General features: G+C 38.7%; 2 protein-coding genes across 2 annotated transcripts in view; one reads left to right on the forward strand and one right to left on the reverse strand.

The window, feature by feature from the left end:
• The window catches only part of LOC138723898 (opsin-VA-like), a 28,704-nt gene extending 15,864 nt beyond the window's left edge, over positions 1-12,840 (forward strand). The window contains exon 6 of the mRNA XM_069863393.1: positions 12,828-12,840. The gene's annotated coding sequence lies outside the window, so the exon portion shown is untranslated. The remainder of the gene's footprint in view (positions 1-12,827) is intronic.
• CFAP46 (cilia and flagella associated protein 46) overlaps positions 6,981-23,250 on the reverse strand; it is a 71,472-nt gene continuing 55,202 nt past the window's right edge. Inside the window, exons 48-59 of the mRNA XM_069864153.1 lie at positions 20,102-20,223; positions 19,599-19,681; positions 19,108-19,272; positions 18,077-18,153; positions 17,591-17,651; positions 17,470-17,505; positions 16,805-16,907; positions 15,247-15,359; positions 12,870-12,951; positions 11,140-11,276; positions 10,671-10,757; positions 6,981-7,153 (exon numbers count right to left, since the gene is read on the reverse strand). Of these exons, the coding sequence (XP_069720254.1) occupies positions 6,996-7,153; positions 10,671-10,757; positions 11,140-11,276; positions 12,870-12,951; positions 15,247-15,359; positions 16,805-16,907; positions 17,470-17,505; positions 17,591-17,651; positions 18,077-18,153; positions 19,108-19,272; positions 19,599-19,681; positions 20,102-20,223 (1,224 nt within the window). The 3' untranslated portion in view covers positions 6,981-6,995. The remainder of the gene's footprint in view (positions 7,154-10,670; positions 10,758-11,139; positions 11,277-12,869; positions 12,952-15,246; positions 15,360-16,804; positions 16,908-17,469; positions 17,506-17,590; positions 17,652-18,076; positions 18,154-19,107; positions 19,273-19,598; positions 19,682-20,101; positions 20,224-23,250) is intronic.

Genomic DNA, 23,250 nt, shown 5'->3' on the forward strand with positions numbered 1-23,250 from the left:
ACTGACTTCATTTTGACATATTCGTGCAAAATCAAGCAAAAACTCCCCAAATGAAAAAAAACCCCAATGTAGACAGTAATGTACCTGATCGTGTTTACTTCCATGTTCTTATCTGTAGTTTATCTCAGCGCATCTGTAGCAAGGAAAAGTTGTTAGGTCAATTTGTTAGGCAGACTGATATGCCCCTGCCCATGGCGGGGGGGGTTGGAATTATATGATCTTTAAGGTCCCTTCCAACACAAACTATTCTATGATCTTTGCAGACATCTAGTTTCTAATAATAATTTCAAGCAATAAATGGCAGTATAAGACCATCAAGGAAAGCGACAAGTCATGAATGTTTAGTCATAGAAAAAAGCACAGTCCTAGAGCTCAGCACTGAGCTCGCTTTCTGCTTCATCTTGCCTGTTTTCACCCTCTTCTGCCATCATGTGTCAGGCTGAAGTATTATATGAAATAAAAGAAAAATAAATCACAATAGTAGTCAGTGATAAAGAAATAGTTCAGTATTTCCCATAGTAATGGACTCTACTACGAAACTGAAAAGCCAAGTGAAAAGAGAGATGCTATGTTTGAAAATTTTCAGAGAGCCAGTCAAGTACATAACTTCTATTAATGACATCTTCACTTGCTGATGATAAAACAAACCCACTAAGGCTCAAGTTTATGACTACTGAAGATTATTTCCCTTTACTTTCCTTGTGTCTTCTTAGACTGAGACATAGGCCTTTACTTCCGAAAGGGCCTGAAAGGGCCACACTTATTTTGTTGGCTTAAACTTTACTGAACTTAACACTGACTTTGTTTATGCATACTCTCTTGTCAGTGGAAGAATACATTGTGGGGTAGATGTACCACTGTGATAGCAATGCTTATTTCAATATCTTTAAAAATACACACATATTTAAGAAGATATGGATTCAGATTTCAGGGAATATTATAATTGATATTTTACATACCAGCAACATAATGCATCATAATGCATTTTTGTCAAAAAGGTGTTTAATTATCTAAAATTATTCCCTGTTCCATCAGCAACCCTCTGGAAAGATGCACTTTTCTAAAGCTGTTTCCTCCCTTCTCATACTTAAATGAAGACTTCTGTGACTACTGCTTTTGGAAATGGTATCTACTAGGCTTATGAAAAAGTATCCACATTCTGCTCTCACTCTGTCTAATTATTACCTGAATAATGATCCAGGTCTCTCTCCAGGCTGAACAACCCCAACTCTCTCAGCCTGTCCTCATAAGGGAGGTGCTCCAGCCCTCGGATCATCGTTGTAGTCTCCAATGGACCCGTTCCAACAGTTCCACGTACTTCTTATGTTGAGGATTGCAGAACTGGACACAATACGCCAGATGAGGTCTCATAAGAGAGGAACAGAGGGGCAGAATCCCCTCCCTCGCCCTGCTGGCCATGCTGCTTTTGATGCAGCCCAGGACACGGTTGGCCTTCTGGGCTGTGAGCGCACATTGCTGGCTCACGTCGAGCTTCTCATCAATTAGCACCCCCAAGTCCTTCTCCAATGGACATAGAAACAATCCCTCAGTTTTAACTCGGCGACATTATTAAAAGTCAGGCAATTAACTGTCTGTTTACTGTAGTCACATAAAGACACTTCAGTTGGAGGCATGAATGAATATCTAAGAGGTACTTTAAAAAGCTCTTCCTTGTGGCTTCACAACCATTGAGCTGGCCTTTCATCTGCAATACACAGAGGGAGGGATTTGTACTCACACAGGACCCTCGGCCTCCCTCTGACCTGCTGTTCAGGTCAGACTGGGTGCCAAAGCTGGGGTCAGAAGTCCTAGCAGGTTGTAAAGTCATTAAATAGTCATGAAAAATGTATGTTCACAAAGATCCCAAACCTGAAATCCATGAATGAACGCTTACAGCACTTTAATTTTACAGCAGTAACACCAGGGACTAAAGACAGAGATCCTCTTTTTTATTTTTTTTATCATTTCGTAGCAAACCTGCTGCATTTCTTCTCTCCAGTCCATTTAGAACCACACAGTTCTCCTGGACAGCTACCTATTACTCAAATTATATTCTTGTCCTAGAATATTATCAATAAATTCAGTATGATTTTTTCCCCGCACATTTTTTAGATTACATAAATTTTAGCTGACCCATTCTTTTCATGCTCAAATATATTATGAAATGTCATTTCTGTTATAAAAGCTAATTGATAATGTGATTTGTTATGTTGCTGAGACATAATTCAGAAAGTTATTTTAAAGCCGTTGATACATGGAATAGCACTAACTCTTTAATATTTCTTGTATGAATGGATACAGCACAAGGGAACGATGTGGTGCCATGTAGATGAAATATTTTCAGAAGCTTTTATTCTTGTTGTTTGGGCTTGTGCCAATGTCTTTCTAGTAAAGAGCTCATACGTCCTAAGCTGTACCTACTGTAATTTATTCCTTGGTCATTAGTTAGTAGGATTTTATTCCTCCAAGTTGCTAAAGAATATATAATACTATAAAAATTAAGAGCTCATAGTCAAATAAATGGAGAGCATTCTCTAGAATACTCCTTAAAAAATTATTTTAGATTATTTTTAATTTTTTATTTCATACAAATAATTTATTGTTTAATATAATAAAAATAATTTCTCACTCTAGTGAGATGCTACCTGGAGTACTGCATCCAGTTCTTGGATCCCCACTACAAGACAGACGTGGACTTGCTACAGCAATTCCAGAGGAGGTCCATGAAAATTGTCAAGAGAGATAAGAAATCACTCCAGTGATGAAAGGCTGACAGAGTTGGGGTTGTTCAGCCTGGAGAAGAGAAGGCTCTGAGGAGACCCCTTATTGAAGCTTTTCAATATAGAAAGGAGTCTTACAAGAAAGACAGAGAAAAACTTTTGCAAAGGTCTGTAGTGACAGGACAAGGGGAAATGGTTTTAAGCTGAAAGAGGGTAGATTTAGATTGGATGTAAGGAGCGGATTCTTTACGATGAGGGTGGTGAGACACTGGCACAGGTAGTCCAGAGAAATTGTGGATGTTCCATCCCTGACAGTACTCAGGGTCGGGTTGGATGAGGCATTGAGCAACCTGATCCAGTGGAAGGTGGCCCTCACATGACAGGGGTGGGCTGGAACTGGATGATCTTTAAGGTCCCTTCCAACCAAAGCCATTCTACGACTCTATTTATATAATATCAATACAAGGACTTGCCTTTTTTAATTTGCTGTTCCTATATACTTAAAGAATGGTCTCAAAATAATTATATCAGCATTTCATCGTAACTATTTCCATTGCAGTCACTAGAAAGTTCTCTTTCTATAGAAAAAACTTACAAGAAATCAGCAGTCTTAACTCCAGTTTTGTATTCACAGCTGGAAATTTTGGTCCACTTATTTCATATTCAGTGTTAAAGAATTTAGAGCTTCAGTATGGCACCTTGTTTGAACTGATCTTACTACTTAGTCCTCCAAATAATATGATACCGAGACTCTTGGGGTCTCACATATTGGGTCACTACAACACAAACATACCCTTGCTTGCTCCTTCTGTGCTGCACAGGGAAGATTACTTTTGCTTTCATTGCCACCATCTGTTGGTTCATTCTGTAGGGAGACATCTTCTTATTGTTAGTTCAGATAATTTGCTATGACAACATCTCACTTTTTTTTTTTTTTTTTCATTTTGAACCTTGACTTGAGCAGAGATAATGTTTTCCCACAGACTGAAGCCTGACATGGTTGTCATTCCATGATCACAGAAGACACCTCTCTTTTTTTTTTTTTCACTCTTTTAACTCCCATTCTCCCCTAATTCCAAACTCCACCTGAATAGATGTTGCCTTAGAATTCTCAGCTGATGGCAAAATGACTCAACAATGAACGGAAACATTTCAATGTGGTCTGGTGAATATCCCCGCCACTATCTGTCATGCCCCATTTCTTGGAACAGAGTTGACTCTAAAATGCCTAAGTGAACAATTATTACATTTCTGCAAAAGCTTCTAAATTGCAGAAAATGTTTATGTATGCAACAAAGATGTAATCTTAGGACTTATTCAGCTTCTTAAATGCTGACACTCATTAGGCATATTACGGTGCATTTATCATTAACTGTAAGTGGGGTCTTTTTATGTTTCATAATTAAAACTCATTTTATCCACACAGAGTCCTTCTGCCCAAGCTTTCAATCACAATCTGAAGAATATCAGAAAACTTTAAGCTTTTAGTTGCTTATTTCAGTCAGGTTCTGAAACAGAAATTTTCTAGAGCATTCCTTCTCAACTTTTCTATGCTCAGTTCCATTCACATTTACTGTCTTTAACAGGTAAGCATTCTCAAACCATGCCAACTGAGCTGCTGAATCCTTCCTCTGTATAAGAAGCAGGTTCTTTTCCTTTGTTGAATTGCCATTGTAAATTTAAAAGAAATATAAAAGATGTTAATTTGTCTATGCCCTTTTTCTTTTGAAATCATTCCAAATTCTGCCATTTATCTTTTCCTGAAGCGACTCTTCACTTCCGTACAATTATGTCACTGCACACTGCTACAAAGCACATAATGGAGAATATACGATTTTCAGTACTAATTCCTGAAGGACTGAACTAGTTGTCATCTGCATATCCACTTTCACCTGAAGCACAGTCTATCATTTGCTCATGCAGTCCTACTACTGACTGGTATTAAGCACAGTAAGACAGAGAATACTCTCCTCATACCCCAGGCAAGTTGGTTACAACCACACTCCATGGCCCTATGTCAATTATTTGTTAATGCCTTAGAAACGCCAATCAGTTGTATTATGTAATTACGCAGTCCATCCACCTTTACGGTACTTACCGAGCATACGTTGCTCATTTGAAGGTGTTCCACCACATTTTCTCTGATTAGTATTTCCAGTACCTTACTCTCAACAAGCAAGGCTTACAGGTCTGAAGTTCCCTGGCTACGGCTCTTACTCTTTACCGATGCTGTCTGATAAAGTAGCACTGTCAGACTGTAAAGAAATTTTTGCTCATAATCATTTATCTCTCTGACAGAGGTTATTGCAATGTAGTTAGGGCAAAAGTATCAAATACAAATTGGAGTATCTGGGGAGAAAAACACTGTGGTAGATTAAGTTATTTCCATCAGTTTCATAAATAGAACTGCAGTAGTAAACTTATTGAATAAGCCTATTGTATCTGGCTATCAATGGTTTTTCTAACTTCCACAATCTTGCAAGTTTTTATCCTGAATTATTCTCAAAGAACACCTCTGTCATTTCTGAAGCACTGAAACTTTTCTGGATTCATTATTTATGAAATCTGTTATTTCACGAAGGTGGAAGTTAATAAAGATTCATGAAAACTGCCATGGAGCAAGGCAGACAAAGCTTCATGATTCCCATGAATACGTTTTTTTCCAGAGTCTTTTATGTTATAGAAAAAGAGACAGCACTAGAAAGATGGCATTCCATGTAAAAAAACATCATTAACAGAAGGGAAATACAACTTCATAGTAATTAATGTGTTGGAGAATGATGTGGAAATTAATCCAGCAAATAACTAAAGACATTAATAACATAGTGCGCATTTGCTATGCTGAAGAAGTGTAGAGAGAGAAATTGCTTCTTCAAACTCAGAAATACTTGAGCTTCCCAAATACAATGTGTGGGATTTAAAAAAAAAAACACAGCTGCATAATAGTGAATGCAATGAATAGTGAATAGCAATGAAAAGGTAATTGGTGAGACCTACAAATAAAAAAGTCAAATAAATGTGAGAACTTGGGGAAAGGGACTCATGCCAATATCTGGGGAGACATGGCAAGCTCAGAGACTTGAAAATATCTTACACTGAACACTTAATTTTCAGGCTGGGTAAATTCAGTACAGTCTGTGATCCCTTCTTTACTTAATTCATATGGTTACCGAATGCCCAAATACGTGCCCTAAAGAATATATGCCCTATGGGTAAGCAAAGACAAAAATTACGTGTAAGGGGAAGAAAAATCACACGTTATGGAACACGGGTTGACAGAGCAACTGCCATTCATATAAGGTCACTTCATTAAATTGTGAGAGCAAGGTGGAAGGAAGCACAAATTTATATTCCGTTGTGTGTATTAAAAAAGTATTTCACACGTCATTATTTTGTAGTGATGGTCTGTATAGCCCTAATACCTCTTATCAGGTTCTAATTAACTATAAGCACAGCAGGTAGACAAGAACAGTATCTTTTCAGTGTCATTTTAATGCTCTAGCTGGAACACAAAAAATGTATTACAGGAAAAAGGCATCACATTTTATCCAAAAAGCAAGAGACTCTTAAACTGGTTTTAGTTGGAGTAACGATCAAAGCTTTGGTTTTTCCCATAGGTGCTGAAGTGTTTTACAATTATTTCTACTGTTATTACTACAAATAAAGTTTTAAAGCACGAATTTTAAAATGCATTGTTGATTAAAGGAGCATCTATACATGTAATAATCTTATTTGGGATTCTGGAATAATTTAATAGATCTTCATATTTTATTAAGGAAAACTACATGGAAATAAAGAAAGCAAAACTTATTAAACATTTATTTAATACTACCATATTTTCTAATTAAACTGCAACTACTGCTATAGAAAAAGTTAAGAATCAATTCACTCAGAATAAGGTGACTTGGTAAATTTTTCAGCTATGCTCCAAACAAAACATTAATGCAAAAATAAAATATATCCAGGAAAAGTTTTTCTAAACAGAAGTAGCGACAATGATACATTCCAACTCACTCATGCATCAATGCCCCAAAACTAGCCTAATTTCCTCTAAGACGTATTGGTACTCACCAAATTCTTTTAAGGGAGTTTAGAAAACCTGAGAGTACTAACTGAAATCTCTAAAATAAATGTTCTAATTCTAACATCAAACTGTCCACATCAGAAACAGAAAGCAGTCCATCAATGAAACGTACGTTTTCTTAAGCTCACCTCCCCTTAGGGCAACAGAAATAATCACCCGCCACACGCTTAACACAAAGTGTGGTGGTATTCCTAGCATGAAAAGTCTGACACAAATTTCATAATAATTACGTTGGGTAAACCATATAGCACACAATTATAAAATGATGGATGAGTTGCAGGAAGATCTGAGGCAGTGTGGATGGTCTGTTCTGCTTTGTCTCCAGGAGGACTGTGAGAATCTGCTTCCGCTATAAAAATATTTTAAAAACATTATTATAATTTCTGAATATGATAGAATATAAGAAGGCTTTTAATACAACAATTTATCAGGTGTTCTCTTTGATGAACCCTGTGGGTCCCTTTCAGCTCAGGACATTCCATGATTCCATCATTCATTCTATAAATATTTCTGGTCCTTTTAATTCTTTTTATAATACCAATAATTGCCGCTATAGCCAAGAGCCATTGTCTGAAAAAACAAAAAACTAGGCAACATTTCTGATCTGAACTCTCTTCAATTCTATGACAGTGTAAGTTACAACTATTTTTTTTATTTGCCCTTGTTCTTAGAAGTAAGTCACATACAATGAAAAATATCTATATATTTTTCAAAACTGTACATTAAAAGTTGGCTTACTCAAAAAATCCCTCCCCAGCCAGATGCCAGGTGGAATTTTATATATGTAGTGTACCTTTTACAATGCAGACTAGCTGATCACTGTGGTTCAACTTATCTTTTTGCAATCCAAATCCACACCATTTATATGGTTCATGTCATTCTCCTGATGTAACTACTTAGTCACATTACTTAGTTTTATAACATTTCATTTTAGACCTTGGTCAGCTATGACAAAGTCTTCCCCAAAATTTTATACATGTAAAATGCAGCTCCACCAGTTATAATATTGTATCTGTGTTCCTTCTCAGAATTATAGAATCATAGAATCACCAGGTTGGAAAAGACCCACCGGATCATCAAGTCCAACCATTCTCATCAATCACTAAACCATGTCCCTCAGCACCTCATCCACCCGTCCCTTAAACACCTCCAGGGAAGGTGAATCAACCACCTCCCTGGGCAGCCTCTGCCAGTGCCCAATGACCCTTTCCATGAAAATTTTCTTCCTAATGTTCAGCCTAAACCTCCCCTGGCGGAGCTTGAGGCCATTCCCTCTTGTCCTGTCCCCTGTCACTTGGGAGAAGAGGCCATCACCCTCCTCTCCACAACCTCCTTTCAGGGAATTGTAGAGAGCAATAAGGTCTCCCCTCAGCCTCCTCTTCTCAAGGCTAAACAACCCCAGCTCCCTCAGCCGCTCCTCATAAGGCCTGTTCTCCAGCCCCCTCACCAGCTTTGTTGCTCTTCTCTGGACTCGCTCCAGAGCCTCAACATCCTTCTTGTGGCGAGGGGCCCAGAACTGAACACACGATTCGAGGAGCGGTCTCACCAGTGCCGAGTACAGGGGGAGAATAACCTCCCTGGACCTGCTGGCCATGCTGTTTCTGATACAAGCCAAGATGCCATTGGCCTTCTTGGCCACCTGGGCCACTGCTGGCTCATGTTCAGTCGCTGTCAACCAACACCCCCAGGTCCCTCTCCTCCAGGCAGCTCTCCAGCCAGACTTCTCCTAGTCTGTAGCTGCATAGGGTTGTTGTCCCTCAAGTGCACGACCCGGCATTTGGCCTTTTTAAACCTCAGCCCAGCAGTCCAGCCTGTTCAGATCCCTTTGCAGACTCTCCCTTCCCTCCAGCAGATCCACACTTCCACCCAGCTTAGTGTCATCCGCAAACTTGCCTTCATCCTCAATGCCTTCATCCAAGTCATAGATAAACACATTGAACAGGGCTGGACCCAGCACTGAGCCTTGGGGAACCCAGAACAAGGGGATGGCTTTCTCCTGAGCTGCTAGAATTTCCTTTTTGAAGAGCTCCCAGCCATTGTGGGCTCCCTTGCCCTTAAGGACTGTCTCCCATGGGACTTTGCCAACCAGCCTTCTGAACAGTCCAAAGTCTGCTCTCTGGAAATTTAGTGCTACTGACCTGCTAACCACCCTCTTCACCTCACCTGGAGGTGAAAACCCTATCATCTCATGATCACTTTGTCCTAGGCGTCCTCCTACCACCACATCCCCCACAAGGCCTTCTCTGTTCACAAACAGCAGGTCCAGGAGGGCACCTTCCCTTGTTGGTTTGCTCACCAGCTGTGTGAGGAAGTTGTCTTCCACACGCTCCAGTAACCTCCTGGACTGCTTCCTTTCTGCTGTATTGTACTTCCAGCAGATATCTGGAAGATTGAAGTCTCCCTCGAGAACAAGAGGCATCGATCTAGAGACTATCCCCAGCTGTTTATAGAAGAGCTCATCAGCTCCTTCTTCTTGGCTGGGTGGTCTGTAACAGACGCCCATCACAAAATCTGCCTTCATTTGGGCTCCTTTGATTTTAACCCACAGGCACTCAATCTCCTCATCACCACAATCCAGCTCAACGTTATCCAAGTCTTCCCTTACATAGAGGGCTACCCCGCCTCCACTCCTACCCTTCCTGTCCCTCCTGAAGAGTTTGTACCCACCACAGCTGCACTCCAGTTATATGAGTCATCCCACCACATTTCCATGATGGCAACAACATCATAGCCTCCTTGCCCTACAACAGCTTCCAACTCCTCCTTCTTATTCCCCGTGCTGCATGCATTGGTGTAAATGCACTTCAGCTGAGCTGCTGAGCCTTCAGCCCTCATAGAGGGAATAGAGTTTATTCCCAATTAATTGATCGTTGGAGTAGCTAATGCCAGAGTGCCAGTTTCTTCCTTACCGTCACCAGGTGTAATCGCCCCCACTTGTTCTGTGGTGATGTACTGGTGGTCCTCACCAGCACACCATCTCTGAGACACTTCCCACTTCCAGGCTCACTCCCATCTAGCCTGGTCTCATCCCCCTACCCCTTCACATCTAGTTCAAAGCTCAGTTAACGAGCCTGGCTAGGTTTTTAGCAAGGGCTTTAGGCCCCCTAGGAGACATGCGTGTCCCATCCCTATTAAGAAAGCCTGGGGGTGCGTGGGCCACCCTGTGATCAAAGAAACCAAAGCCCCTCTCCTCACACCAGGCTTGGAGCCAGGCATTAATCAATTTCTTCTTCTTGACTTCTTGCTCATCTGTATTTAGCACTGGAATAGAGCTAAATACTATTTGAGCCCCAGAGCCCTCCAACGTTTTCCCAAGAGCCCTGAAGTCTCTCTTAATGGCTTTGGACTTTCTGTTCTCTGTATCACCACTACCAATTTGGAATACTATCAGAGGATAATAGTCTGTCTCTTGGACCAGGGAAGGAAGTTTTCTTGTTACCTCCTTCACTGATGCCCCTGGTAAGCAGCAGACCTCTCTGTGTAGCGGGTCCGGTCTGCAGATGGGTCCCTCTGTTCCTTTTAGAAGGAAATCCCCTAGGACAATCACTCTCCTCTTCTTATTAATGGAGGATGTTTTTATGTTTTTCTGAGGATGACGCAGCCTAGGGAAAGATTCTAGGCTGTGAGAGCCATCATCCTCAGGATTGGATTCCACCTACAGCGCTTCGTATTTGTTCTTCAGGGGTATCTGCGGTTTTGTTGTCTGGGTGCGGGGAGCAGGTTTCCTTTGCCAAGAAGAAGTGTCACAAAAATTTGTCATAGGTCATATGAAAGATTTCGCGTACACCCTTGAACTACCAATAGGTCTACCAGGTTCTAGTTCACATGCACTGCCAGTCTTTTGTACTAAGCTTTTTAATTCTTACTTGTAATGGAGTCCCTTTCCCTGTGAGTATTCCTCTTTTGAAGAATATGGACCGTCTGCCCAGTTGTTCTGCCAGTGCTCAACAAATCTGGAAAGAAATGTTACTGTCTGTGAGTTTCTAATGAAAATCAAAAAAAAAGATTAACGATACAGCCTAGTAACTTAACATTTAAAATGTAATGAGAAAGGATACCTTTACAAATCTAGTTTTGTATCTCTGAAGAGGTGCGTTATCTCTGGCTTTGTTTTCCCCAAAGGTTATGTAACTTCAGATTGCCAAGTCCTAGGGCACTGCTCCTCACCACAGAAATCCTGCTCTTACCATAGGATGATAAACTCCAGACAAAATATGGTGCAGATCAAAGAAAGAGGAAAGATGGGAGACAAGTAGATACACATACCCCGTGAGGACGTACATGCAAATGTCTGAAACAATACACATGGAAACAGAGAAGAATACAAATACTTACTCTCAGACAAAATGTCTAGCCTTTCTGCATTCCCTTGCAAGGTCGTGTACCACTGGTTGGCTATTATAGAACGAACACCTGCAAGGCTGAGAAGCATTGCTGTCTCTGTTGGTTCCTCTAGAGCAATATGTAGACAGCTGTAGAACCAAAAGTACGAGATCAATAAAGTAAAAATGTACATAATATAGTAAAAATATAACTAAATATGCAATGCTTTTTAAAATAATGGGAAAGGGACTGCCATATTGCATCTTCTTGTAGGCAGATCATAGTGTTTTCTAACATACATACAGCACCTTAAATCTTAGATGATACCACCCAGAGGGACCTGGACAATCTGGAGAAGTGGGCCTGTGTGAATCTCATGAAGTTCAACAAGGCCAAGTGCAAGGTCCTGCACCTGGGTCAGGGCAATCCCTGGTTTCAATACAGGACAGGGATTGCTCTCTGTCATATTACTGTCCTAGGTATCTCAGATATGTGAAAGGAGGAATAACACACTAACTTTTATAAAATACTGCAGAATACCATTTACAAAACAGTCAAAATGCTAGGAATCAGGCGAAAAGACTTTTTTAGTTCTGCTTAAGTTGCTGAAGTGAAACATAAAATATTGCAGGAACTGAATGCTTTCTCTTTTTCACAGGCAAGGAAGGCAGAAAACTGAAGGCTTAAAAGCAAATCGCTTGTAAAGTGGTATTAGATTTTTTTTTTACTGCTGAATATTTAAGTAACTATCTTTGGTTTCAGTGATGGGAAAGGAATGACTACCCTGTAAAGCTGCAGCTGCAGTAAATCAAAAGCGGAATTTTGTTTTTATCAGCTTCCGCTTTTCACGGTAACTTTTATCAGACAGTGATAATTAAAATTTTCTGTCATTTTGGCAGGAGATGCTGTCTGATTGTCTATGTAAGAATGTCACTTTCAACTGAATATTATTACAATCTTTCTGGAAGCTTTTAGGCTGAAACATGTAAGTCCTGTTGATAAATTCAACAGTCTGTTAAAGTGAGGCCTCAAAGATTCGGAATCTGATATTTGTTCTTGTTAAATTTCATGCTATTGGTGACTGCCCAATGCTCCAATATGTCCAGATTCCTCTATAAGCCCTCTTTTCCCTAGAGAATACAATTGGTCTACCTGAAAAATAAGTAGGGTCTAAGTAATCATGAATAAAATTAAGACACTAAAAATTCTTTTCTTGGTTTTAATACCTTAAAAATTATTTGTTGTATGGTATTTGTCAAGAACTCATAATGGACACACAATAAAAGTATATACACCCTGTCACCTGTCAACTTAAAAGCAAGGCTAGAAAATGCTCTGATTAATAATATTAAAAATTCTGAATGGGTTATTTAATGTGCCACAATAATTTATTTAAATAAAATCTGACTGATAGTTAAACTGACAGTGCATGAAACCTTAGATGGTCTCTTCACATTTTATATGTTGAAAGTAAATATTATATTTGATTAAAACATTTTGAGAATCTGGAACTCAGAATTGGGAGATGTGTGTAATATAGTGACGTTTCTGGGAGCTTTCATTCTATTTAGCCCCATGTAAAGAATGAAGCTACAAGACAGAGGCTAACTTATCCCTGATGTGCAAATACTTCTACTTGCATAAGTAAATGAAAATATTTATATCTGAAAGTTTTAACTTTGCCTTGAAATAAAAAAAAGTCTGCCTTGTTACAGACTTTACGAAAATAAACTTTAACCTACCTCTTGTGGATATCAGACTTTGTAATTCTTTGATAACTTTGCTTTGTTCGCACCAGATCTAGAAGTATCATCAAATGGCATTCTGGAAAAAAGTACATTATAATGGGATCTGTACTAATAATAATGCCCAATATAATAAATATAAGTAAATTATAATAAATATGTCATTAACTTAAGAAATCTATTTTTTTAACAGTCTAAGCAATGAATACAAAGTGTATATACTTCAGCCAAAACTTTCAAGTATTAAGTAGAATAAGTTAAATACAATAAATATAATAATTTTAATAATAAAATTATTATATTTAAATATAATAAACACAAATAAATTAATCCTAACATTATTTGATGTAACTTGGGTACATTTTCCACAGTGTTTTGGAATTTTTTTCCATGCCTCCCCAGTATAACTAATAATGAAGCCCGCATATTATTACGGGCTAATGATCGATATGACTAAATTCTGTAGTTACAACCTCAAACAATTCTTATTTTGCTTAAACGCCCCCAGTGAAATATCTTGGAGTACTCTTCAAATTAAAAAGCTTTCCCCACTGTTTGGTTTGCTGCAGCTTAACCCTGTTACTTATTCTCCTAACTCAAGCAGAAGACAAATAAATTACCTTTCTGCTTGGAAAGCTTTTTGACATACTTGAGAACTCTTATCATGTTTCCTCTCAATATGTCAATCTTTCCTCCTAAAGTATGTTTTATATGCATATATATGTATGAACACATATATACATTCATTAAAAGAACTATGCCCATAAATTGATGATGTAGCCTTTCGACCACTCCTAATGTTCTCTACTGGTAAGTTATTCTGTTTGGTAAATTTTCTTCTCCAGTGGAGACCCTTCCAGAAAAAGTACAGTGGGAAATTATTTCACATACCTTGTAAATGACACTGCTGTATAGTTACCCCTACACAGAGCTTAGGACATTTTTCCCCTAGCAAGATGCCATTTGATTTGTGGTTCACCTCTTGACTCTGTTCTGTAATTCTGCCCTTTAAGCAGTCATTTATTGTTAAGCAGATTATTTCTGCTTAATCATAGCACCTCCCTCTAGCCTTTCCTGAATTATCTCCTGCTAAGGTTAATTTGCATTCTTATCCTGCATCTTAGGAGCTCCTGAATCACCACGTTCTCTTTCTCAGCCTCGTCTCATACACAAATTCTGCAGTGATACATTATCTTTCATCACACAAATGACCAACAACAATCCTTAATAATATTCGGTCCAGGTTAGAGCCCTCAGAATCCTTAGACAGTTCATAGTTACTAATAAAAGTCCTTTTAACATGAAGATTGGCTCTACAATGGATTCAAATTCAGTCTGCAAGACAATAGTAGCTTTACCAGCTAACAACTAGAAGTTATATAGGTGGTCAGAAAATAGAACAATCCTTTGAGGACTAAAATCAGTACATTTGAAATTAGTTTATTCTCCGTTAAAGGAAATAAGACTCACTGGAGAATTAACCCTGGCATATTTTAAGAGGGGGACACAGAGTAAGGCTTAACAGTGCGCTCAGGAACTTTCCAAAAGTTGTCAGACCTGTAAGTATCTGGCCTACAGACCTCTGAAACCTCATTTTCAAGAATTACCAATGTATATAGGAAGATTTTCTTGATTCCCAGTAATATTTACATACATGTTTAAATCACTTCGAAAACCAACACTTCCTGAAGAAGCTTCCCGTTACTTGCAGGGCTTCACAATCTGATGCGTACTGCCCTCAATTTTACATCTCAACAATTCATCCACCCTGACAAATTCAACACAACTTCAAAGTTTAGCTTCTTCCGGATATGCGAGGGGAACAGGAGGAGAAAGGAAGATTGTGAATCCGAAAAGCCAGTCCTGAATCTAAACCTTATGATACAACACTACAAATACTAATTAGCTGTGCCAAGGGGGGAAAAAATTACCTTCATGGAGTCTACAAATGTTCCATTATACCAGAGTAAACATTCAGTGTGAACTCAGTCTTTATAGACCTTGCCTGAATGGAAACTGAGCAATTCTGGAGAAGTGGTACTGCAGAAGTTGCTCTCAACAATAAAAAATACCTTGTTACCAAGCACTCAATTTCACAGAAAGGGAAAACCATCAGATGACAAATTTTTTGAACTTAAGAAATTCCAACATTTGGTAGTGAAGAAGGACTAATCTTATTTGAGAAAAATAACAAGAAAGTTGTGCAACTGAATAAATTCCAGATAATGCAAAGTTTTTCTGCTTAAAAGCCTGATCTTGAAAAAAGACCTTAATTACTAATGTCAATACTGTGATAATGATACAGTAGGAAATAAACACAACTGGGAATAAAAGTAATGTAATTAAAAAATATTTTTTGTTTTCCTTATCTTACTTGGGATGTTCATAGCAACCAGTCTGTCGAGTAAAATATGAGACATGAATCTCTCCATCCCATAGAACAGGAATGCACTGCAGTTTGTCAGCAGCTGCTCCCATTCAGCTTGGCTGAGAGGAAGGAAGAAGAAAAAGGAAGTAACTTTTGTGTTACTATTTTACAAGAATATTTTCCAGAAATTATCCACAGCAAACATTTCAAGTGGTACACTCAACCTAGTAGGCAGCAAAAACTATAAAATTTGATATCATGTAACAATTGTAACTGTTACGAAGAAACACTAGAGTATCTACACAGTGATTTGGTACCTATGCAGAAGATTTCAAAGGACTAATTAAAACAGCTTCTAACAGAAGGTCCAGTGATAACTGTGTGGACTCATAATCAGTGCGTTACGAACATTGTTCTTATACTAAGATACAGCACTATTCAAACTACTAAGAAGAAAATTAACTCTGTCCCAGGCAAAACCAGGACAACAAGTCGAGCTGGGAGATGGAAGATGACAGTAAATACATAGGGATGAAATGAGGATGGACAATCTAAATCACCTTTCTTTATGTTCTTCCATGTGCTCACGGCCATGGCTGCACAGCCCAAACTGTTCTGGCTGTTGTCTCGGGTACGGGAGCACGTAGCTTGGGGAAAACAGAATTCATGTGACTGCAGGGAGACAGGGCACATGTGCATGGGTGCAGCTGGCAATGTCAACTGGACCCTGTTATCCCAGACTCTGGCCAGGTTGTTGGTTTCCTAGTGGACTGTGAATCTTGGTTTGTGGCTGAGAGAATTGGGCTTGGGAGCTAAGCAGCAGGGAACATTGTCTGCAGGCTCCAAAGAATTTGATGGGGTCTGTGAGTGCAGCCATGTGGATCCACCCCTCAGACAGCTTTCAGTTTTGGGTGAGAGGCAAGATTTAGCTGCACTTATTTCCTCTTGTATAGTGTGCTCTTGTGGAGCATAGTATTGATCACTGCTTGACCTCTTGAGGTCCCTTTTATGCCTTTATTTCTATGAACTTAAAAGTAAAGTACTTCCGTAAAGAACAAAGTGTGTTTGTGAATAAACTCCATAAAATGGTATTAATTTCACCAAAAGATGTAAGGAATTTTAAACTGCGAGATGTACCTTCACTAGTCTGCTTCTGAAATCTGTGCTCCAACCTTACAGCTGACTCAACATGCATGGGATGTTATAATTTTTAATACTTGGATTTAAAAACAGTTACGAGCAAAGCCAAAAATTACATTTATACTCACATACAGTTAGAATATTCATCAAAGACTGCACCAGTAGACATTTTGTAAAAACTGGTTTACCTACACATACAGCAAATCTGATGCAACCAGCCTGGCTAAATCAATTTGTTACACTGTATTTCAGATCCCTAAAATATTATGTCTACAAACCTAAATATGTGATTGAAACAAAGATAAAGGTTAGTTCCGCATTTACCAGCTTAGCAGAACATGACCCTACTTTCTGACTCTGGGAATAGGCACAACTTTAAAAAAGAAACATGAAGAAAACATGAAAGCAGACAGAATATTACAACCTTGGAGTCCGTACGTCGCCAATAACTCCTTCCCACTGTGGTGTAGGTAGGTCATGGTATTTTCCTAGGAGTTCTTTTATTTTTTGAGAAGGATTTAAAGCTTCTGTAACAATAGAATTTCCTCATTAGTACCTTAACATGCTACTTTGCGTGTTCCACATTCTTTACATAGGGTTTCTAACTTTGGAATTGCTGTACAGGTGTGGTCAGTCCCATTTGTTCCAAGCCCACTCATGGGCTTTCAAGCATATTTCTTTTACAACAAAGATCATACAAAGCATCATATCCTTTCAAAGGACACTACTTATGTTGTATATAAGTGGCATATATTTGAAAAATTAAAGATGCTATAACAAGTCCCTGAAAGTAAGCATGTTTTTCATTGGATTACACATCAAGAAAGGTTAATCAAGTACTTTCTTGGCAATATTAGGTCAACATTTAGTGATATGAAAGAAATAATAAGACAATATCATTTCCTTCCTAAACCTGAAAGGTTTTTTTGTTTCAGTGATGCACCATTTGACAGGTGATAAGCAGTGTTGTTCTCACGAAAAGCTAAGCACTTTGTCAATATCTTGATGTTATGACTTCATTTTCTATTACAAAAAAAATCTAAATACCAAGGGTAGTTTGTGGAAATAATATTGTTTAAGTTATATTACCTGTCTCGCTTCCTTCATTATAGGGGTCCACAATATCTGATAAACAGTTAAGGGTAAACAATGCAACATAAACAACAAAACCTGAAAGTTTAACCGATCCACTTAGTTTGTGAAAGGATACATTTGAAATTATGAGCATCAACAGGCAAGCAATTAGAGGGTAAATCATGATTAACTGGTGTCTACAATTAAAAAGAATGCATACTCTCTTACATGCAAAAGTCTCAATCAGTTATTAACAGTATTGCATTATTTGTGTCACATAACTAAGAAAAAGATGTCCTAAATTTTGAAGGCAGGGTTAAAAGCAGCAGGATACTCTATTATCAATGAATTAAAAGCATGAGCTATTCTGCATTACCTACAATGCCTCTACATACAGCACTCATGCAGATACGTATGCATACACACATATATATTTATAAAAATAGTGCATGAACTACATAAAATATACTATACTGTTGGCTTATACAAAATATATCCCACTTCAGAATTCTAAAATATGTAATGAGCTTGTATGCAAACCACTTATAGTTCTTTAACAGTTTTTACACAAAAAGAGGAGCTACTCCTACTGAGTTTACTTAAAAAAATGGGGAAACTTCACCGTTTTAACATTCGTTTTCTGATGAGCTTTTGATTTTGTTTCTTTAGACATTTTGACATCTGTTTTGACTTCAGTCTCTGTGGAATTGAAAAGAACAATTCTTTAAAAAGTACATAGGCAGTTTTAGAAAATAGTTTTCTTGAAGGACTACTTATATTTGTTGAGATGTAATAATAATAATAACAGATTAAACCAGGAAAATAAAAATTAATTTCACATCAGAGCAAGTCAAGTACATTCCCCAACCCCCTTACCAAAAAATAATGCTTAAAGTGGAAAACAAACAAAAGAGGTTATCCCTTTGACATAAAAATGCCTCATGACGTTGCAGACTAAGGGCAGACTTGAGCAGTGACTACCCAAGCACATTTTAAGCATCATTTCAAGATGCCATATGGCCAAGTTTACCAACCATCCAACTACCTGACTTAACAAACTCATTTCATTGAAGAGTTTATATAGGGTGCCAGTGTCTGAAGTAATGAAAGGGATCCATAAAGCTTGTGGGGTCTGATTTTGCTCATGCATAGCACAAGAACTGCTGGATTGACCCAAGTCCTTAAAGTAATCTTAGCTATACAGAGAGGAAGTAGCTCAATGATTAAGTTTTTTACATTTGATACCCTGAGTGAAGTCTCACACTAATGTCAAAGAGAATTATCAGAAGTCTAAAGTCTTATTTTATTTTTTTCAGTGTTGCTGAAAACAGCTTTTATGTATGACCATACTTGTGTAACTGAAACTTTGCAAGTCAATTTACACCCCACTGAGTTTTACATATTTCTTTAATGGCAGAATTTATTTTGAATTAGCTAGTATTGCAACTATAATCAATCAGTACATTACTGAAATAAGTCTGCTGTACTTACTCCATCTAAAATACTGGAAACCTATTGTATGTGGCTGTATTCCAATAAAATATAATATACCATTCATACTAATCAAATTGTAAGTATCTTGTTCACTGCATCATTATGCTAATGCAAAGAATGTTTAGTAGTACCTGGAATAGTACTAGAATCTAGTAGTACCTGGTTCAGCCAGATGTATTCTATTGTAGAGAATCTGGAGAGAAAAATCTCTGGATACAGAACTGATTCTTTCCTCTTTGAAGACACTCAGAGCTTCCAAAGGCAATTTCATAAGTAATGTATCTGTTAGTAATACCACGCACAATCCTAAATCCATGGGTGTACCTGAAGAAATGTGACAGAATAACATGGAGACTTGGTAGTTCTCAGTGTGTACATAAATGATTGATGTTAGATGTAAAATGTCTAATGTCTGTATAGATTGGAATACTGTAAATACATGCAGAATGATAGCTCCATTCAGCATACAAATAATCTCTTTGTAAGTCTACTAAAATACTTGATTTTATATAGAAAATGAACAGACAAAAGCATCGCTAAAGACTTTTTCTTCTTGGCTACCAAAAAAATGAAATTAAAATGACAGGATATTGCGATCTGCCCACACACACACAAGCACATGCACACATATTGTACTTGAGAGCTCATACCCTGCATTCTAGTGTGTTTGGTGTCCTTATCTTTCCCTTTTTTTCTTCCTGATTCAGGTGCTGAAACTGATGTGCTCTGTTTACTGGGAAGAGGAATTACAGTGGAAGTATTACCAGCACTAATACTTATGTAAGTACAAGTTTTCACAGCAAACACAGACAAAACTGCTTCAATCTCAGCAAAATATTAAACAAAGGACATACTTCCTTCAGAAATCCTGCCCTTTGGAAGTCCCATCCATAGCTAGTTATAATAAATTACAATGTTTTATCCTGAACTCAATACTGTATAACTTAAGCTGGAGAACAGTGCTTGTTAGAGACTGTCATTTGTCAGATGGCTCAGTTCTCTTAGTCTTGCATACCCTACATAGACTGCCTTTCAAGAAGTAAAAAGTTCATTCCACAGAGTCTATTCTTGCTAAAACCATCCCTGTATTTGTCAGACTTCAGTCACCATTCTGTTTTAACAAATTATGATAAAACAAGTCTAAATGTCTTACCTGCTATCAGAAAAATCAAGCTGTGACAGCACCGGTTTCAGATATTCTTCCATAATTTCTAGTATTTCAGAGAAATCTGATGTCAAATCATGCCCACGGTCATCTATTTTCTCTGTTGGAGTCTATCACACGCATTGCAACAAAAACCAGAACACTTACAAAATGCTATTTAACAAGGATGCAGGGTGTATTATGTTAAAGCAGGGGCTAAATCAAACAATTTGAAACATCATAAAAAGGAAAATTTAAATGAAGAAAGTCAGTTCCAAAACTACTTCAAAAAAATCACTCCTCTCAGTATTTTCCAAAATATTCTAACATAGGAATCAGTACAAGATGTCAATATTTATTACTTTAGTGATGAAAACACTTCTGCAATCACAGAATCACAGAATCACAGAATAACCAGGTTGGAAGAGACCCACCGGATCACCGAGTCCAACCGTTCCTACCAAACACTAAACCATATCCCTCAGCACCTCGTCCACCCGTGCCTTAAACCCCGTGCCTTAAACACCTCCAGGGAAGGTGACTCAACCACCTCCCTGGGCAGCCTGTTCCAGTGCCCAATGACCCTTTCTGTAAAGAATTTTTTCCTAACGTCTAGCCTAAACCTCCCCTGTCGGAGCTTGAGGCCATTCCCTCTTGTCCTGTCCCCTGTCACTTGGGAGAAGAAGCCAGCACCCTCCTCTCTACAACGTCCTTTCAGGTAGTTGTAGAGAGCAATGAGGTCACCCCTCAGCCTCCTCTTCTCCAGGCTAAACAACCCCAGCTCTCTCAGCCGCTCCTCATAAGGCCTGTTCTCCAGCCCTTTCACCAGCTTTGTTGCTCTTCTCTGGACTCTCTCCAGAGCCTCAACATCCTTCTTGTGGTGAGGGGCCCAGAACTGAACACAGTATTCGAGGAGCGGTCTCACCAGTGCCGAGTACAGAGGGAGGATAACCTCCCTGGACCTGCTGGTCACACCGTTTCTGATACAAGCCAAGATGCCATTGGCCTTCTTGGCCACCTGGGCACACTGCTGGCTCATATTCAGTCGGCTGTCAACCAACACCCCCAGGTCCCTCTCCTCCAGGCAGCTTTCTAGACAGACTTCTCCCAGTCTGTAGCACTGCACAGGGTTGTTGTGCCCCAAGTGAAGGACCCGGCATTTGGCCTTGTTAAACCTCATGCCATTGGACTCTGCCCAGTGGTCCAGCCTGTTCAGATCCCTTTGCAGAGCCTCCCGACCCTCCAGCAGATCGACACTTCCACCCAGCTTAGTGTCGTCCGCAAACTTGCTAAGGGTGCATTCGATGCCTTCATCCAGGTCATTGATGAAGACATTGAACAGGGCTGGACCCAGCACTGAGCCCTGGGGAACCCCACTTGTCACTGGCCTCCAGCTGGATTTCACACCATTTACCACCACTCTCTGGGCCCGGCCATCCAACCAGTTTTCCACCCAGGAGAGTGTGCGCCTGTCCAGCCCAGAGGCTGACAGTTTCTCAAGCAGAACGCTGTGAGAAACTGTGTCAAAGGCTTTGCTGAAGTCCAGGAAGACCACATCCACAGCCTTTCCCTCATCCAGTAGCCGGGTCACTTTGTCATAGAAGGTGCAATTCCAATGGGGAAAGGCAGGGAAGTCAGGCAGAAAGGAAAGATAATGTTGTGCTCCAAATAATGGGAAGAAATCGTGAAAGGACAACTTTGAGAAGTAAGGAGGAACTGCAAGGTTATATAGAAAAAGCAAATGAAAGCGTACAGAGAGATCACTGAAGCCAATTTAGGGAAAAAACCTAAACAGAACGAAGAAAATACTATAGATAAGTAGAGAACAGAATCACATACGAGAAGATTACACTAAAAATTGCAGCTCCTAAAAGCCAATGTAGATGGAAACAAAAACACTGCCCGGAAAAATGAGCTCAACTAAATTCTGAAGTGTTGGTATTAATGAATGCACTTCTCACTCAAAGCTGTTTGTGTGCCTCAGTGCAGGTTGCATGCGGAATTATTGAAAGTTGTAATGCACATGCATTTTAAAACCCTAAGGCACTTTTGTTTTCTGTCTGTTCTACTTGACACTATCCTCTCACCTTTTTCTTTACTGAGGCAACAACAGCAATCTTTACATAAGTTGCCATTACAACAAAGGCTGGCCACAGGCAAGAGGAAGTGATCTGCATTTCAACAATCTGCAATAATCACTCTTCGAAGTGAAAGAAGCTAACATGATGAATAAAACAGAACTCTAATTCAAGAACTAGATGTGGCAAAGCTGTGTGATTAAAACAATGAAAACTCGTACAGAAATCTTAGTATGATCTATATTATTTAGCTTTATATTAATGATAGAAATAGATCTATATCAGTTTTTGCCAATATGCTATATTTAACAGTGAATTTTGATTGACATTGAAAACCTTAAATTTTACCTAATGAAGCCAAAATTAAAGTAAATTAGAATGCTATGATGTTTACTTGCACGTTTCACATGAAGAAAACTTTCTGTCACTGGAGAGCTTAAAAGCTTTGGTGAAACTCAGAGGCTTTTCCACTGTGCCTTTATGTTACGCTGAATATGAAAAACAATGTCCTTCTAGAACTGAACCTTCTTGCAGTAACAGAAAACTTTCATCATCTAGAATTTAAGAGGGTTCATCACTACAAATTTGGAATTCCAGTGAGATGTGTCCTTGCAGCAAAATTTTGTGACTAATAGATTTGGATTAACTGCATCCAAATTTAACAGCTATAGTGCAAAAGAGAGTGGGTGCCCTTGAAAGAAACTTCTCTGTGCCAGAATTGGGTAATAAACCTCTGGCTAAGATAGTTTTGTTTTGATTAAAAGGTTGAGATCTATGATCCTACTTTTTTTTCTTGGGACAGATAGGAAAGCAAATGTAAATTTGCAAATGCAAATCTCAGAGGTACAGCACGTTTTCAAGTAAATTGATCTCAATTGCATCAACTTCCAATTCTGACAAACTACTGAACATTTCAAAGCTGCAGTAGGACACTGAAAACAGTAACAGAGTAACACTAAGATTAAATATTGAGGCAGAGCACACAGCATTTAGCAACTGTGAAGACAAGGGATGTTACTCTGGGAATAAACTGGTAATTCCACATATAGAATGTTTACGATAGGTTTTTAGCAGATTTTT

The sequence above is a fragment of the Phaenicophaeus curvirostris genome, chromosome 9 (assembly GCF_032191515.1).
Source record: "Phaenicophaeus curvirostris isolate KB17595 chromosome 9, BPBGC_Pcur_1.0, whole genome shotgun sequence".
Classification (NCBI taxonomy): domain Eukaryota; kingdom Metazoa; phylum Chordata; class Aves; order Cuculiformes; family Cuculidae; genus Phaenicophaeus; species Phaenicophaeus curvirostris.